Below are 18,308 nucleotides of genomic sequence, written 5' to 3' on the forward strand. Positions count from 1 at the left end.
GAATGGGCTCATTCTCTCACTAAAAGACTCCTCCGATGCAAATAACGTCTCTAAAAGATATTAATCACTGAGAAACCTGAATCCTTTGCTAACCCATTTAAATGCCTGTTATCTAGCTTACACATTGCACGTTTCCTAGGCTCTGTGACTTCCACATGCAGGTTTGGCTGCCAAAATCAGTTGTGTTGCAGCCTGGAACTGTTTATATTCAGCCATATCTCCCAGCTGCTGAATGGAGCAACTCCAGATGTGAGCTACATTGATGCTGTATTTACTGTCTGGGAATCCCTCCCACACTACCCTCCTCCTGGATATCAGTTCAGGTAGACTCTCATAAACCTTCCAAAATATTAGAAGATTTTTAACTCTCTTTGGAAATTAATACATCTCTATCCATGATTCCAGTTCAAATTAGTCTACCTGAACTTTGGACTCAGGCCTATTTCTCATAAAATCAGCAGTAAAATCTCCATAGGCTCTTACAGAGTGAGGATCGGGCCCGTCATACAACTCAGTATTTTGTGAACCAACAGAGATATGGAAAAGAGAGAATTCCTGGAATGAATTACAAGGACAGCAACTTGCTATCACAGAACAGTTTCCTTACTCTAAATTATCCTGATTTTATGTCATTCTTTGGAGCAATCTACTAGTTACCTATATGACCAAAAAATAAAATTAATGTGTATTTCATACATTTATTCATAAAGTTAATTACACTTTAAAACTACATATAGATGAGTACTAAACCAAAAATTTAAAAAGTCACAATTTTCTTCAGGTTGGTTTCTGCTTCTCTATAAACCAATGGAAAAACTTTCCTAGAAAATCAAAGGTGCAGAACCAGGCTCTCACAAGTTGTCCGTTTCTTAAGTTTTATATGTGCTGCGTCTGTGACAGGTTTTTATGTTTTTCCCTTTAGGTGCCTTTCTGAAGATGAAAGTGATAGCCTCACCATAGTGCAACTTTATCCATAGCTGCTTGATTTCTGATTCTTTCTGCACGTGTTGATTCTCCAAATTCATGTTGATTTGATTTACTTGTCTTTTATAATTCTGTAGGCATTGTAATTATTGTGAAGAAAAGTCAAAACAATGTATTAAAAACATCACAGTAAATTAAACATGTCTAACGTGAACACAGAATTCTGATCCTATTATAGATGCTCAAAAACTTTGCATGACAGAACTTTAGATATCAGAAATTTAAATCTGTAACATGGCTCTGTGGACTTGAGCTGAGCAATCATAATGGTAGACATATGTAGTAACATACTCAAATAGTTTCTTTTCAGTAATGATTTGTGGGTAAGCTAAATTTAGCTCATTTCAAATCTGTCAGTATGTATTAATTTGATTATTTTATTTTTGTCATTTCCAACACTTATTAAAATTTAGATTTTCTCAAAACCATTTTCCAAACAAACTGCACAACCCTTCAGCCTTACTATATATTGCTTCTCTTAAGACCATAAGAGAGAGTAATAAAGATCTTGTTATTTAGAAGTTCACCCTGTGTCGGTAAGCCTCTCACTGGCATTTGATTGTAAAATCTTGTAGCTGAGCCAGAACCTCAGCTGAGAACCTTTAGATCCAAAGGGTCTCTTAAGAGAGGCTCTTATCAGTAACACTGCAATAGCTTAGGCAGGCTTAGGCAGCTCCCTGCTCAGATTGATGATTTTGCAGTGCCTCTCCTTAGCTACCAAACCAGCTTTCCAGTGCTACGTGGTAGTTTAGTAGGCTACATGTGTGAATGCCTTCATGTCAAACAGAAAAGAAGACCAATTATTTTTGCAAATGCACACTAAAATAAATATATTTAGCTATAAATGCACGAATTAATGTTTGATTTGGTAGGCTTTGATATTGCCAGAATTGACTCAGGAAAGGCTTAGGATACAGACAAGTCTGAAGTTAAATCAGGATTCACACACCACCTGAAGTTTCATGTGTGTGATCAAAATACTAATATTGCATATAAGCTCTATAAGGCATCCCTCTCTTAATCAAAGACCTCATCTTTTGTACCTCCAAAATCTAAAATCTTTCTGAAGATCTGAGTTCTAGACCTGTTTTACCCTTAAGACACAACCATGTTCTGTAGCACCAATGGGCTTTCTATAATTATAAGAATTAAAAGAGTTTATAATCTTTGTTGATAGAACATTATCTGGCTGTCTTTTTAATATGCTTAATGTTTATTTAATCACACTTTTCTGTGAAATTAGCATGGTTGGCTGACATCTGCATGGGTGATGAGATCTCATGTTACTTTGACACAAAAAAATAATAAATGCATATATTTGGCCTTGGTAGGTAATATAATTTTTTAGTATAATTTTTACCTACCTATGTCATCAAAAGGACAACTAATGTAAAGTGTGGATGTGGTCAGTGTGAGCAATGGAACACTCAAATTCTTCTTTTTTTTTTTCTGTTCACACTGCTACCACACTCACTGGAATGGATTTGAAATTGTATCCCCAGAGCCCACAGTTCACTTACTTGGTATCAGTATTCATTACACTGAATCACTCCGTTTTGATCTATTATGTGATTTGTTCCATTATTATGTGTTTCATTAATAGTTTGTAATACTAGCTCGCTTTGATGCCATTTCTGATTTATCAAGTGTAAATAATGCCTTCCTAATCTGTTTTTCTTCACTTACAGTGGATACCCTTCCTCTGCAGCTGCCTTCCATACTTCAAAATTATTTTCTCTATCTATACAATGTCTAAATCAGGTTTTGGATTTGCTTCCCTGGATCCAGAGCCGTGTACACAACTCTCTAACCCTTTCAATAACAGGACCAGCACTGCAGAGGTCTTCATTTCAAGAGCATCATGGGTGCTTGCAGCACACAATACCAGGGGATCACACTTTGATAAGGAAACCTGAAATACCATATAACCCCCTGCTCAGGTCTTGCTTGGAAGACATGCCAGTTAGCATATTTAGCTTGTGAGTAGTGCCAAATTCCAAACGTGCCTCTTCCACATGGTATACAGTGATGTGTGCTGTGTTTGGCACAGAAGTCATTTGGTCTCTGTCCCTTGCCAGCGGGATGATTTTTGGAAAAATTGCTGGCCAAAGATAGGGACATTACAAAGGTGCCTCCTCATGCGCACTCTGCTGTTTTTACACAGCAAGGGTGATGCCCTGCTTTTTTCCTCCCAACACCCTGCCCTGCCTATGGAGAGCCTAGGCAGATATTGACACTACTGATGCTTCCATGGGGAACAGAGATGTAGCATGGAAAAGAGACTGCCTGGGTCAACAAGTAATCCAGGAATATGACACACAAAGAAATCTTGGAAGGAGCAGTGAGATAATTCAATCAGCTGGAGAAGGCAAGGCTGTAGTGAAGAGAAGGTTTTGACTTCTACTGCCTCTCCCTGTTGCAACCTGACTTTGAAGATCTGTGGAAGAAGGCAGGCTAGAGGATTTTGCTGCTATTATGATTAAACATTTGATTCTGCACTGAAGAGAAAGCCTGAAGTTGGGTGCTAGAATATTTACCCTACAGACCATATCATAGACTCTTAGACAAAACTGAGTCTGAAAATGTCCCTTAAGGGTCCAGTATTAGTTAACTCTACATTTTTGCTCATCCACCTCTCCTGGTGTGCTGTTATATACCTGTTATTAGGTTGATCTAGATGACACATTTCTGCCCTTTTAAGCCCTTAAGTGTCTCAGTTTCTTTTGCTGCTGATGTTAAGGGTTTGAAAAAAGTATAACAATGTTCTTACTGGCTCACTGGACCATTTAATATTCCCCCAGCAATTCCAAGTACTGTTTTTCTGAAACTCATCATACAAAAGTAAGGATTCCTTCCTTTTAAGTACATATGAGCACCTGTATTGCATCTATCCATCCTGTAGTTTGTCAGTTGTGGAAATGGCATGAGGATAAGAAAAAAGGAAGTACCAAGTGCTCCTTTGAGTTCCTTTAAACATCTTGAATGAATACCATCTAGTCTTTCATTGTTAGTATTTATAAATGTCTTTGCAAATATAAACAACTTCTGCTCACTTATCAGTCTGAAATGGTCCTTTTCACTTCTCCATGAAGAAAGGCAGTAGACTGGAAAAGTTCATAAAATCCTCTGTACTTAGCAGTGCAAAGCATTGTTGTAAGTTCCTGTGCTGTGGCTAAACCTTTTTCTTTTGTTTGACTTAAATTCATTTTAAACAGTGAATCAAGAAGGGGAAAGAAAATGGTACTTTTAATTTACTTTCCAAATTTTTTAAAATTCTTTATTACATCTTACAGTGTCAGAAGGCATGCTAATATTTCCTTAGGCATTCTATAAATGCTTTTCCCATTTATCATAAAATGTGATATGCATGGTAGTTTGTTGGTTTTTGCATGCACAACAGCAGCAAAAGAGTTGTCAGCATTGTACAAGGTTGCAAGCTTGCTTCCTTAATGTCTTCCTATATCTCTGTCTTCTGCTATCATTCCTTATATATTTTTGTCTATCTTTGATGATATATTTAAATACAAGCTATGAAGCAACTTTAAAGGTCACTGACATCCATTTCTAAACAATAAATGTAAATTTAAGAAATCCTGAGTTAAATCTTTAAAAAAATCCAAATAAATAATTTCTTCTTTCATAGGTAATTTAAAAGTCCCTATGCTATCTTCAAAGCATGGCTATTCTCTGTCTGCTTAGAACTGGAGTCTACCTATCTATCTATCTATCTATCATGTACAGTTGAATATATTTATATGCTTCTAATGTTTGGACATTCTGGAAATATAATAAAACAAACTAAAGTCACAATTCACCATGAAATTTAGGTATGTGCCTAAAATGTAAGTATGTGCCTAAACAGTAAGTATATAACCATTCCCACTGCTCTGATTTATAGTCTTCCTTAATTTAGGTGTGCACCTAAGAACCCCACAATGTTGTGTCTCTTTCCTTTGAGATTTCATGTGGTGGGGGTGTGTGTGTTGGCATTTTCAAATGAGCCTTAGCATGCTACAGAAAAGAGACTGAGGTGTACCAAGTACACATATCAATATCAGGGTGTTATAAAGCAAAGTAATTTCAGAAGCCAGGGAACCTTCCAGAGTATTGTTTGTAAGTGCAAAAGTGGGCTGACATATGGAGATACTTGATTCATCCTTCTTTCATGATTTTAAAAGTCCAGAGTTTGAAAAATGTTTCTATATGAATCTACATGTAGACCTATAAATAAAATAATCTAAAGCTAAATAAAGAAACCAATTGCTGTTTATATTTTAAAAATATATAGTACTTTAATATTAATTTTCTAAACAGTATACCAATCTATGAATGTATTTCCAATTTGTGCTTATGTTAATTTGCTGAAATATTGTCCTAATTGAAATGTATCCTCCCTTCACAAAAAGGTATCAGAGCATACAGTGGCATCTGTCTGTTTGAATGAAGCTAGTTGGGCAAAAAGACAAGTATTTTAGTGCATCAATGTTAAACATACAGCCTATATTACAACTTCCACTGACACCTGTGTGTATAGTTTAAACATGAATCTGTTGAAAATACCTAAAACCCATGAACATTTTGGAGAATGGTTCTTACTTGATGCTCCTAAAGAAATTGATTTCACATGCATCTGTGCCTGAGGGCACTGTTTTAACACGGAAAAATAGTTAAAGCCAGTTGTGTGGAAGACACAGTAGTGGGACTGTCTGAGAGAGTGAATGAGAAAATAAATGTTCATCAGATTCTCAATCAGGTCAACCCAGTTTTATGTCAAACACATCTAGACAGAGGGAAGCACAGTGCAGGAAAAGACACTCGGTGCCTTTGGGAGAGAAATAATAGAAGGTAGTTAGAAAAGGAAGGAAGGAACTCGGAAGGAAGGAAGGAACTCGGAAGGAAGGAAGGAAGGAAGGAACTCGGAAGGAACTCGGAAGGAAGGAACTCGGAAGGAAGGAAGGAAGGAAGGAAGGAAGGAAGGAAGGAAGGAAGGAAGGAAGGAAGGAAGGAAGGAAGGAAGGAAGGAAGGAAGGAAGGAAGGAAGGAAGGAAGGAAGGAAGGGTCTGAACTAAAAGAAAGTGCAGAAACTAAAGCACTAAACTGCAATTGCCAAAAGTACTGCCAAACAAAGGAAAATAGATTTTGGAATAATTTTGAATGGACACATGCAAAAATTGATTAGACCTCTAAAGTACAATAATATTCTAATGGCAAAATGAGACATATACAAGCAAAAGTTTGAGTGTCTTTTGAAAGGGCAGTCTGTACAACACAGCTAAAGAAGAGATGGAAAAACATCATTGTTAGGAACCTGAAGAACTGAAAAATACTTTAGAGCAAAGATAAGAGGATTGGAAGCTTACTTCCTGGACATCTAGGTCTGAGTTGATAATGGTCTACAGTGAAAAAACAGAAGGACATACACACAGACACACAAAAAGTATTCCTAAAGTAGACCAAGATTCTCAGGGGCAAAAAAGGGGAAAAGTTGTAACTCAGAACAAAGAAAAGTGGTGATACCCATAAAAATGTTTTCTTTAAAGAAAGGTGGAGAAAAAGGAAGACATGAATAAAATCTCTTCAGAGAAAAATTAGCTTTACATGAGAAATGAATGTACTTGGTTTATGAAATATGTATTTATGTCTGAGATCTCATTTTTGTCCTTCAATTATACTTTGTAATTAATAATTTCTGAGGTTTAGTAACAACACTGGCTTGCTGAATGCATGCTGGTTTGTACACTGTGTGTATACAAACACTTCTGGCCTTGATACAGCTCCACAGAAGTTATGCCAGTCTAACAGAGAGGAAATTTGTTTCTGTTGTTGTTATTATTACTATTTGGGAACCCTTTCATTTGTTATCTTTAAAGTGAGGAAACAAACCAGAAGACATTCTTCTTATCAAGTATCAAATAGCCTTTAATTTAAGTTTAAATGTTCATCTATTGCACTGCCTTTCTTTTAACAGAGAGCTATTGTTAACATGAAAATCAGTACAAAAGAATATTATTTCCCTCTCAAATCCAATGGCGGCTGAATCCAAAGAGAGAAAACCCAACCAACCCACCAACCAAAAGAAGGAGAGGAGAGGAGAGGAGAGGAGAGGAGAGGAGAGGAGAGGAGAGGAGAGGAGAGGAGAGGAGAGGAGAGGAGAGGAGAGGAGAGGAGAGGAGAGGAGAGGAGAGGAGAGGAGAGGAGAGGAGAGGAGAGGAGAGGAGAGGAGAGGAGAGGAGAGGAGAGGAGAGGAGAGGAGAGGAGAGGAGAGGAGAGGAGAGGAGAGACAGAACGTAAATCTATAGGAATGCCCTCCCCCCCCCCCCCCCCCAAATTGTCTGGCAAACTGAACACCTTTCAGATTTACTGAACTCTTCCTGGAAGATGGGTCAGCTCCTAATTCTGTCACATTCTACCCTTTAGTGAAGTGGTTCAGGGCAAATATACCAGAAAATTTGTCCCACATATGGAGCAGGGAGGGGAGGATGTGGGACACTTGGTCCCAGCAGTTACCTTTTCAAATCTGTAAGCAGTGGAGTAGCCTTAAGCAGGATCTCATGACTTCTGAAGATAATGTACAGTGATACTGATGCCATTTATGGTCTTAAATATCTCCTGCATTGTTCAGAGGCACCTTCTGCCCTTTTTGTATGTTGGACCTTGATCTCCTCCATTTTATCCTCTCCTTCTTAAATTTGACACCTTCGAGTTACTCTCTTACCCCACCTGCAGCCTAAGAAATTTAGGTTAGGATTTCTGCTCTAGGAGCACAGTTGCTCCCCCACTGCCACTCATTTTCACTCTATAACCTCCATTATAAGTTTGTGGCATCTTTTAGACCTGTATATGTCAAACAGACTCAAAGTAACTTAAAGTGTACACTAAACCATTTTATTGAAGACATAACTATAAGAAGCCTCTGAGGAAACCTTATAGCACCTTCCACTACCAAAAGGGGCCTACAAGAAAGCTGGAGAGGGACATTTTACAAGGGCATGTAGTGATAGGACAAGCAGAAATGGCTTCAAACTGACAGAGGGCAGGTTTAGATTAGATGGTAGGAAAAAAATCCAATTACTGTGAGGGTGGTAAGGCACTGCAACAACAGATCATTCCGCAGAAAAGTTGGGGAGGTCCCATCCCTGGCAGTGTTCAAGGACAGTTTGGATGGGGCTTTGAACAACCTAGTCAAGAGGAAGGTGTCCCTGGCCCAGCAGGGGATTGGAACTGGATGATCTTTAAAGTCCCTTCAAACCCAAACCATTCTATGAAATAGAATAATGCTGAAAACTTGTTGGTTATAAACTACAAACTTGCAGCTAAATTAGCTTTATCATTAAACACCTTCTCTGCTCACAAGGTAATCCTGAAATCATAGAATGAATCATAGAATGGTTTGGGTTGAAAGGGACCTTAACTGAATATATTGTATTATATATAGGTGCTGACTGAATTATTAAAAGATATCTTGAGAAAGAAGCAATTTGTATTACAAGTCTCAGGCAAGAAAGATCATGTGGATTGTAATGAGAATAAAATACAGGGTTCCAAAAGGAGTAGAAATAAAGTACAGTTATACCATTGTAACAGAGATTGCATAGCAAACGTGTATTATTTAAGAACCATTATGTGACAATGTAATTAAAAGACTCTTGTGTGATAACATGCAAAATAACTAGTCAAATTAGTTTCATGTGTGCTTTTCACTTACCAAAGTTTGATTTTTGTGTGCTCAGCACTCTTTGAATACTGTAATGCATGCTGCAGTCTTTTCTTGAAATCTGGGGTGTATATCAGTAAAAGCTAATTTCCTAAAGGCAATTTTATACTTACCATGTACATTTAAGAGTTAGAAGGCAGATTTCTCAGCTGTCCATATGACTTCTTCTGTTTAATTAATGAAGTTAAAGGGACTATATTTAGTCACAGAGCTTAACGTAACACTGCCCTATCACAGTCTCACTGCCATTCCTATTAAGATATTCCAGCAACGTGGTTGAACGAACTCACTGCTCTATTTTAAGAAGGGAGAGGGCATGCTCATAAAATATTCGAGAAGCTTAAAAAAAAATTTTAAAAGGTGAAGAGGTCAATTAGTTGCTCATCCCGTATGGTTGGAGATGCAGGAGGACAGAGAGGGCAGAAGGGCCAAGGGTGGGGGGTAAATGCGCCCCCACCCCGCCAGCAGCCCGAACCCTGTGATTCCCGTGTGACTCCCGGAGGCAGGATGCTGGTGGCCTCCCGTGACCGGGTAGCCACCGTGGACTTGTGTCCCCCGCCGGACTCCGAGGGCGACGGCTGCCGCGGGCCGCCCGGGGGAGTCTGTGTTCCTCGGCGGAGAGCGGCGCCGGCTCCGTCCGGGACGGCGGCTCCCGACCTCGGCCGCTCCCCCTGCCCCGAGCTGGGAACAGCCGGCGGAGCCAGCTCTGCTACCGAAACACGCGGGTGAGCTCTGAGGAGCGACCGTGCTCTATGAGCAGCCGGGGCTGCGAGGAAAGGGGCGGGGAGCAGTAAAAGGCGTCGTGAGTTCGCCTGGTGAATTTTACGCCTAAAATACGATTTCTCCAGGTGGCGGAATAAAACGGTGTCTCCTCACCTTCCCCCGAACGCCTCTGAGGCAGCGTGAGTCACGGCACAATCCGAGAACTGCACCTCGCAGCAGCGTTTCACAAAGTTAGGGGAGCGACGGCAGCGCTGCCTACGGGACGGTCGGGACAGCGGCCGCCGCCCCGCGCAGAACTCTCCGGCCCGGGCGCTCAGCGCGGCTCCGCGCTGCGGGCTGGTCCCGCTCCGCGCGTCGGGCGTCACGGCGGGGCATCGCTGCCCGTGGCTGCCCCAGTCACCGCACTGGGGCGGCGGCGGCTCCCCCGGTCCGAGGGTGCCCGCTCGCAGTGAGAAGCCCGGGGGGACCCTCGCCCTCCTGGCCGCCCCGTCCGCATCCGCCCGCGTTCCGCCACTCCGCCCCCGCGCCGGCGGGGCAGACACAACCCAAACTGTTCGGAGGATCCCGGAGATCGGCAGCGGAGCCGGCGGCAGCGCCGCGACACCCCACTCCCGCGGCCCCGGCCCCGGGGGGCGCCGGCCACACCCCACCTCTCCCCGCCGACCCGCTCTCTCGCCGCCGCCGTGCCCACCTCCCCGGGCCGGGCAGCCGAGAAACCACCTCCCCCCGCCGCCGCAGGGCCGTGCTCCGCACCCTCGGGGCAGCGCCGGGCCCTCCCCTCCCGGCCGCCGAGCGCCCCCTTCCCCGCCCCTGCGCCAGTGCCGGTGCCGGTGCCGGGCGGGGGGCGGTGGCAGCGAGGGAAGAGGGATGAGGTCATCCTCTTTCCCGGCGTCAGTCAGCTGGGTGGTGGCGGCGGCGGGTGCGGGCGGAGGCGGGCGGGGAGGCGGGTGCGGGATGCGCTGCTCCGGGCAGCGCAACCCTGCCTGCTCCCGGCTCGAGCAGAGCGTGGCGGCGGCGGCGGCCCCGGCACCGCCGGCCCCCGCGGAGGCGGCGGCGGGGCGGGCGGGCTGAGCGCGGCTCCCCGCAGACAGGCGGCGCTGCGGACGCGGCCGCCGCGGAGGAGCCGCCCGCGGGCGCGCAGCCCGGCGCGGAGCGGGGACAGGGGACGCGGGGAGCGGCGGGTCCGCGGCGGCGGAGGGCGGGAGGCAGGAGTCAGGAGGCGGAGGAGGAGGAGCAGGAGGAGGCGCGGGATAAAGGAGCGCTCGCTGCTCCCGCTCGCTCTCCAGCGGGGCTGAGGGAGGCATCATGGCCGCGAAGTCGGACGGGCGGCGGAAGATGAAGAAGGGCGGCGAGGTGGCGTTCACGCCGCTGCAGAACTCCGAGCACTCGGGCTCCGTGCAGGCGCTGGCCCCGGGGCTGCCCGCCGGCGCCGGGCCGGGCGGCGGCAGCGACGACGACGAGGCGCCCGGGGGCGGGTGCTGCAGCGGCGGCGGCGGTGGGGACGGCTCGGGCGGCGGCTCCCGGTGCTGCTGCTGCTGCTGCAGCGGCGGCAGAGGAGGAGACGGCGGAGGGGGCGGTGGCGGGGGCTCCCGGGGCTCGGGCGGGGGCTCGTCCTCCTTGTGCCTGCGGCTGGGCAGGGAGCAGCGGCGCTACTCGCTGTGGGACTGCCTCTGGATCCTGGCCGCCCTGGCCGTGTACTTCGCGGACGTGGGCACCGACATCTGGCTGGCGGTCGACTACTACCTGCGGGGCCAGCGCTGGTGGTTCGGGCTCACCCTATTCTTCGTGCTGCTGGGCTCCCTCTCCGTGCAGGTCTTCAGCTTCCGCTGGTTCGCGCACGACTTCAGCACCGAGGACAGCGCCGCCGCCGCCGCCGGGCACTGCCCCGCCGCCGAGAGCAAGCTGCTGGTGAGCAGCGGCTCCGCGGCCGCGGACATCGACGCCGCTCGCCCCAGCACGCCGCAGCGACAGGCGTCCACCGCCAGCAAGGGCAACGCCACCAACAGCAGCAGCAACAGCAGCAGCAACGCCGCCGGCAGCGGCGCCGCCGGTCCCCGCGCTGGCGGCGGCCGGTCCGCGTCCTGCGCCTTCTGCATCTGGCTCCTGCAGTCTCTCGTCCACATCCTGCAGCTGGGGCAGGTCTGGAGGTGAGGAGCAGGGCGAGGGCGGTGCGAAGGCCGGGGCTTGAGCCCCTGGCCACGGGAGAACGTGCCCGGCCGCGGGCGGGACTGCGTTCGGCGAGCGGCCGCCTGCCCCACCTCGGGGTCCCTCGCCGGGACAGCGCTCCCTGGCCCGCTGGGCCGTCAGGGTGACCGGGTTCCGCGGGGCTGGTCGGGCGCGGGGTGCCGAGGGGAGCCCCGCCGGGTTCCGGAGCGTCCTGTGCTGCACGGGTGGCCGCCGCCCCGGGAGGCGCCCGGCTGCCTCCAGCCCGCGCAGCGCCAGGTGCCCAGGACCTCCTGGGAAACCTGCGCCGGAGGCTCGGTAAAATAGGGAACCGGCGGGGAAAGGGGGACATAACCCGGTAATGCGCATCTCCTGGTCTCCTCACATGTGGCCAGGACACCTTTGCCGCCAGCAGGGAACTTCACTGGCAGTGAAGAATTACTTTCCAGTAACGCCCTGATGCTGGGTTTTGAGATTTATGTGTACATATGCTGCAAACAGTCATCTCCTTCATGTGCATATCCATTTTCTGTATATGTGATGTATTAAAGGAATGTCTTCTAAATCAAACTTTTGAGTAGCAGTTCTCAAAACCATCTGCAAGCGTACTGTGTGTTATGGACACGTACTGTGCATTATGGAAAGGATGTGCTGAAGTAGGTTGTGAAAGGCACTTGCTGAAAAAGGAGATGACATCATAGTTTTCAAAAGTAAAGTTTTCTTTCAATTTTAGCAAATTTCTGGGAAAAATTCATATGGAGCTGAATGCCCTGCAAATACATTTAGTGCTGCCTGAAAAGTGCAGAGTTCAGAAGGTATAGTGTATAAAGAGGTAAAACATTCATATTGAATTTTGGAAGATAGATGCTGTGTTGAAGAAGGTCATGTAGTAGGGCAAGTGCACTAAAGCAACAGCTGAAAATACCTTTTGGGTTTCTTGTCTGATGGATGGAAAGAAATTATGTCATCCTTCTGTTTTGGAAACGCTGGGGACTTTTCACAATTACTTCACTAGAGAGTTTAATTTGTTGTTGTTGTAAACTTCTAATGGTGGCACTTCTAATATCCATCTCATCCTTTAGGGCAAAGACTGTCTTTTGCTTTGTTAGTGCAGTATCCAGTACAGCTCAGTTCTGCTTGTGGCCCTTAAGCATCAAGGAGTCCAAGTGCTGCTAGATAATTGACCAAAGATCTTAGGATGCCAGAACTAAGTATCTTACGCTTTCCAGAGTATTTGGTTCATTGTAACAAATGCAATTTCCTAGACTTGTGAAACTAACTCAAAGTTACAAGTGTGCTTGTATTTACAATGACATGACTTGAGAGGGAAGCAGAATTTTGAACAAAAAGTGATGCTTTGTTCCAGATCTTGAACACTTGTAAGCTCCTTTCTGTTCTACTTTCACAGTTGTTTAACAGAAGTTTAGGACTTTCTGAATGTGATGGTTTTTGTGTAATGTTTAGTCCCCACCCTGCAGAGATAGAAAAGTAAGTACAGTGGCTTAAATTGTACTTAGAAATTCATGTTGATACTCATACACATAGAAGTCAAACAGTGTGGATCATGCTGAGCGACACAGAAGAGAGTTTTACAAGGTCTGGTGTCACGACTCTGTATTGGAGAACACAAAGAGCAGGGAGGGCTGTGGGTGGAGCAGGGTGGGATCCAATACAGTACAGCTCTTCTGTCAGATGAGGTGTCTGGGATTTAGAGCACTCCAGCTGCTTGCTTTTTGATGAAGCACGGTGTCTTTTAACATAAGATTTGCTCCTTGTAAGAGCACCTAGTCCTCTATATTTAAAGCTAGATGAGTCTCTTTTGATCTTATGTAGCTTTTCTTCATGTTTTATATGCAGCAGTGTAAGACTACCTGAATATTAAACTGATGAGGCATGTTAGGGCATTATTTATGGTTTAGCCTGTTACACATTTTTTTTTTTTTAGCCTGTTACACTTTTCTTTTTTTCAGTGAAACAGAGCCATCAAGTTGCTTGTCTGTCAGTAACTTCGTAGTACTTATTTGCAGTTTTCCACAAACTTAGAAATTATATGGTCAGCAGTATGGAGTGTTTCATATCAGCACTTCATAACTGATTAAAGTGGCTCCATTTTATTTCCCTACGTATCTTCCTGATTAGGGAGAGCCTTTGGAGACATCTACAGCTAATAATCAGCACCAAAGAGGAGAGGTCATATCAAACCCTGAGAAACTCTGCACATAAGCATGGTATCAGTACCAACATGATCTGTAGAAATTTTCTGTAAAATAGTGTCTTTAATCAGACACTTAATCGTTCAGAATGTTTGTTCCACAGTGTAACTGTGCTCAAGCACTGGCTTGAGCAAATAGCTCAAGCTATTTAGGTTGAAAGATGATCCAAAGTGTTTTCCAGTTGCCTGTGTTTGGAGACTAACTCCTTCTTTGACACAGCTGAACAGACCATGCTGGCTGAGTGAGCACCACAAGTGCACACGTGGTGGGGTCACCATCAGTTGACAAAACCTGTTACCCTTTGTTCTGTGCCTCTCATTAAGTTTCCTCTTAGCTTTCATATTTTTCCTTCTCTATTTCTTTTGCCCCTGGTTAAAGCTCTCCTGTAACTACATTTAAGTTTTCTGTTACTTATTGCACTGAATCTCCCACAAGTAAAAATGACAGTAACATGTCCATCATTTCTCTATCAGGGAATGAGGAGAAAGTTTGCTTGTGCCTGATTCTCAAGATACTGAAACTGGTGATCATTCTGGTTTTGTGTGGTATTTATTGTCTTCTGTCTCCTGTTAAAATGAATTGAATCTTGAGGTCTTCAATTTTCCTTTATTTGTCCCATTGCAAAAGGTTTTGGGGGCAACTGTGTCAACCTCTTATTTAAGGAAGCCATCCTGAGGAATGAGCGGTACAACTGACAATCCCAATGTTCTTAATATTCTTGAATTAAATAAAAAAAGGTGTAAAAATATGTTTTTAGTGATTAGTTCTGTCAGAATGACTTTTAACAATTTCAAAGCTTTTCCTTTGAGATTAATTTTTTGTTTACAAATATACTGAAAGCCAGATCATTGAAAATGATTATGTGTTAATTTTTGACTAAAATGTGCTAATGGGAAATGAATGAGGTCTTTAATGTGGTATGGAACAATACTAGAAGTAGGCAATCTAAAATTACTAAAACAGTTTTTATTCCTAGAGTGTGAAAAAGGGGAGCTGCAGGAGCAGCTAAGCTGCCAATCAGTTCTGAATAAAAATGTAATTTTTTTCTTTTGAAATTGGTATAACTTTCACCCCCCAAAAAACCTATGGAATATCAAATTCCTCCTTTTTGAAGAATATTTTTTTTTTCCCCTCTGGGGTTTGGCTGTTCACAGACTTCCTGATAACACTGTCCACTTGTTAAAATTCCAGTGAAGTCTCTGAGGATCTGCTTGCCCCAGCAGAGTGCAGCAACTAGGCATTTGTTAGCAGCTAATTTCACATTAAAATATGACCATTGATGAGATTCTACCTTCAGAGATAGACACAGGTACGTTTCCTTATCCATACTTCCAGTGTGTTCTGCTTTTTACCAATATATGGGCATGGAAACCACACTATAGAGCACTCTTCTCCCAAGTATGTGCTGTAAGAAACCTGTCTTATTATTAGCAGACTCTGGGGGGTACAAGCAGGATGTAATGCACAGGGTGTTTCTATCCCATTCAAAGGAAGAAATGGAAGTGGATACTTTAATTGATAGTCTGTAAGGACTATGTAGATGTATGTGGGCCAGTAGGACTCAGATAAACTACTGCCCTTTGAGCCTGGCCTGAGAGTATGTAACCACTGCCCTTGAACATCCCTTTGATTCACTAAACTTGACAGGCTTAGCCCTGACTTTCAGATTTTGCAGTGGATAGCAGGACTTGGTGACTGCGTGTAAGAGATCATAGCGTTCACTTGGCAACTGTGGAGCTGGTTCAGTTCCTTAAAAAAAATTTTCTGGCTGAGGTTCCTTTGGTCTGGCAGGATCAGATAGCCATGCTCCTGAAGCTAGGTAAAGGGATCCTGAGGGTCAGCTCTGGGGGGAGGGTGTGGGTTGTGGGAAGTTGGGTGAGCAAGAGGAGGAGACTGGAGGACTTGCTGGTGCCCATCTTGTGGTGTCTGGAAAGCAAGAAGTAGCTCCCTGAGACAACTCTTGTGCCTTGCAGCAGGGTGGTGTGAGCAGGCTGCCTTGGTGCTCCGAGTGCTTGGGAGTTCCCACAGTGTCTATCATTTTGTCTGAAAGGCTGCAGTCAAAGTGCCTGAAAGGGAACTGTCAAGTTTCAGCAGCTAACAAGGCCAGAGGAAGGGTGAATCATTGGAAAGAAGAGGACTGGAAATTACCCTTTTAACTTATTTTTGGATATACTGCAATACTGAGATGATTAAGCATATCCCTCTCAACAGAGTGAGGGGGTTTGACTGAGACTTCCTAGCTCTGTGGGAAACCACCTAGAGAAGGAGGAGGAGACACCAAGTTGATTACTTGTTTTTCCAGGTGGCATTGTCCAGGACAGTTGTCTGTTCCAAAGTGGGTCTTGTTCCCTGGCAAATAATGCTATGGTTTAGCTATCTCTGTTTATGTGTAATACTACGAAGCCATCATTTTCCTTATCCTTCCTGGTTCTTATTCAGAAAAAAAAGGAGTTGGAGCAAGGTTGTAAAGGTGATGCTGGATTCTGAGAGAGGGTGAGTTGTAATTTCCCTGGTGCCCTGTGGAAACATTTTTCACAGGTCTGGATCATCTGCCAAAGAAATGTCACTGCTTATGCTCATAACCTTCACCTCTGCAATAGTTTGATGCTCTTAGAAGTAAAAAAAAAAAAAAAAAAAAAGGAAATGGTGTCTGCCCTGCATGTGAGAAAACCTTACGACTTTTTCAGGTGCTCACCACTGAGCAGGACTGACCCCCTAAACTGGAAGTATGAGCAAGGTAGTTCAAATTAAGAAAAAAATCATCAATATTAACCCAGCTCAACTCCAAACTTAAATAGGTTCGTTTCTTTTTGCACTTTAGATCTACATAGTGGTTTTGACACTTTTGTTCAGCAGCAGTGTAGGAGTTTGGTGTAGTTATGTGGTCAATAATTCCAGCTGCCATTGGACTTCACACTAAGATGTGATAATATCTCAATCTGACACCAGTTTTTCTCACTGTTTTGAAATCTGTCAGATAATTTGTCACATGGAGCCCAAATTTATGAATCATAGCCATTTCCTAGACAAGATTATTGCATATCCTCCCCATCTGTCTCTAAGTGTAGTGAAATGCTGCCACTCAGCAATGCCATATTTCTTTTACTGAGTTACTGCAGTGCTTGAGTTAAAGTCCTACTGACTAACTATTTTGCTTGCTGTATGTTTAGGTCTCAGGAAAGGTTATGGGCTGTCAGAAACAGGAAATAAAGTTGTTGGGTTTTTTTCCCCCTCAGCAGGATTAGAAGGGACAGCCCACCCTTTAAGTGACCACATTTAAACTTTTGGTAATATATTCAGCAGAATAAATATTCAAAAATTTTTTTTTCTTTCCTTTTTTTCCTTTTCTTTTTTTCTTCTTTTTTTTTCTGAAGACAGTGGTATGCAGATGAAGTCTGTACCTTTCATATTTTTTTGGAAACACAGAAGTGAAGCTTTACTATGTTCTTAAAAATCCCTTACAAGTCTGCATACAAATCAGATTTGGTATTCAGTTTATTCTAATAACCTTAGCTATGTGTAAAAGATGCTGATACACTTTAGAAGAAAGATACTGTATGTTAATAATTAACAAGCGTTCTCTCTGTAGAGAATATTTATCAGTTACATAAGTTTTCAGATTTTCAAAGGACTGCTTAAGCACTAAAATTTCTGATCACTCAATTGGCTTAGTAGGAAAACGAATATTTTATATACAGAATGCTTTCTAGAAACTTATATAGGGGAAGAATTTGTATTTCCCTTTTTCCAAGAGTGGAAAGGGTTTGTGTTTCAGAGGATTCCATGTCACCATATATATAGATATTGTTCTAGAGTCCTCTGATGCTGTGAAGGAATGACTATTCATACATACCACAAATTCAAAGAAATGCTTCACATTACAATTTGTTTCTAAATGTTATAAACTTGCAGAAGGTTCTTGAAACCAGATGAGGGAATTTTTTTTTTTGGTTTTGTTTTTTATTAAAATTTCTGTTACTTACATCAGGGAAAGTATTTATTGCTGGAAGGTCAGTTTGCATGTCCACAGTTCTTGTGGGAAAGCAAAAAAGTATAACACCACAGCATGATCTGTAGCCTCAGTTATCCTCCTTCATTCTTCAGGTTATTTACATCACAGTTTAACTTGTTCAGGAGAGTATTCTCCTTGTCAGATGGCTTAAGTCCTTAATATTTGTCCATAAGAACTGATTTGGCCACAAATACACAAAAGCTCTAATAAAACTAAAATTAAATCAATTCCTATGTCACTTTTAACAGTGTTACCTTGTTCTTCTGTCTCTCTGTTCCAATTAAGTAGCTTTTAATGTATAGCAGATAAATCACAACAGTGACTTACATTTTCAGTAAACAGGTTGTTTGGGAGGAATTTATCAGGCACAGACAAAATCAATAGCGCTTTTGCTTGCACTTCAAGTAGAAAATTTTGGTTGCTAAAGTATATTTACAAAGTGGTGCCTTTTTTTGCCAATTTTAGCACAGCTGTCAGTTGTATGCATTGTGTCAAGTGG

The 18,308-nt window shown here is 43.8% G+C and overlaps 2 protein-coding genes across 2 annotated transcripts in view; both read left to right on the plus strand.

Moving 5' to 3' along the window:
* RP1 (RP1 axonemal microtubule associated) overlaps positions 1–960 on the plus strand; it is a gene marked incomplete at its 3' end in the record, with an annotated part of 163,329 nt that extends 162,369 nt beyond the window's left edge. Inside the window, 1 exon segment of the mRNA XM_082284668.1 lies at positions 923–960. Within this exon segment, the coding sequence (XP_082140794.1) occupies positions 923–960 (38 nt within the window).
* A 9,766-nt stretch (positions 961–10,726) lies between these two features.
* XKR4 (XK related 4) overlaps positions 10,727–18,308 on the plus strand; it is a gene marked incomplete at both ends in the record, with an annotated part of 216,748 nt that continues 209,166 nt past the window's right edge. Inside the window, one exon of the mRNA XM_082297368.1 lies at positions 10,727–11,568. Coding sequence (XP_082153494.1) covers positions 10,727–11,568 — 842 coding nt within the window. The remainder of the gene's footprint in view (positions 11,569–18,308) is intronic.

This window comes from Coloeus monedula (genome assembly GCF_965178545.1).
Source record: "Coloeus monedula genome assembly, chromosome: 1".
Taxonomy (NCBI): Eukaryota; Metazoa; Chordata; class Aves; order Passeriformes; family Corvidae; genus Coloeus; species Coloeus monedula.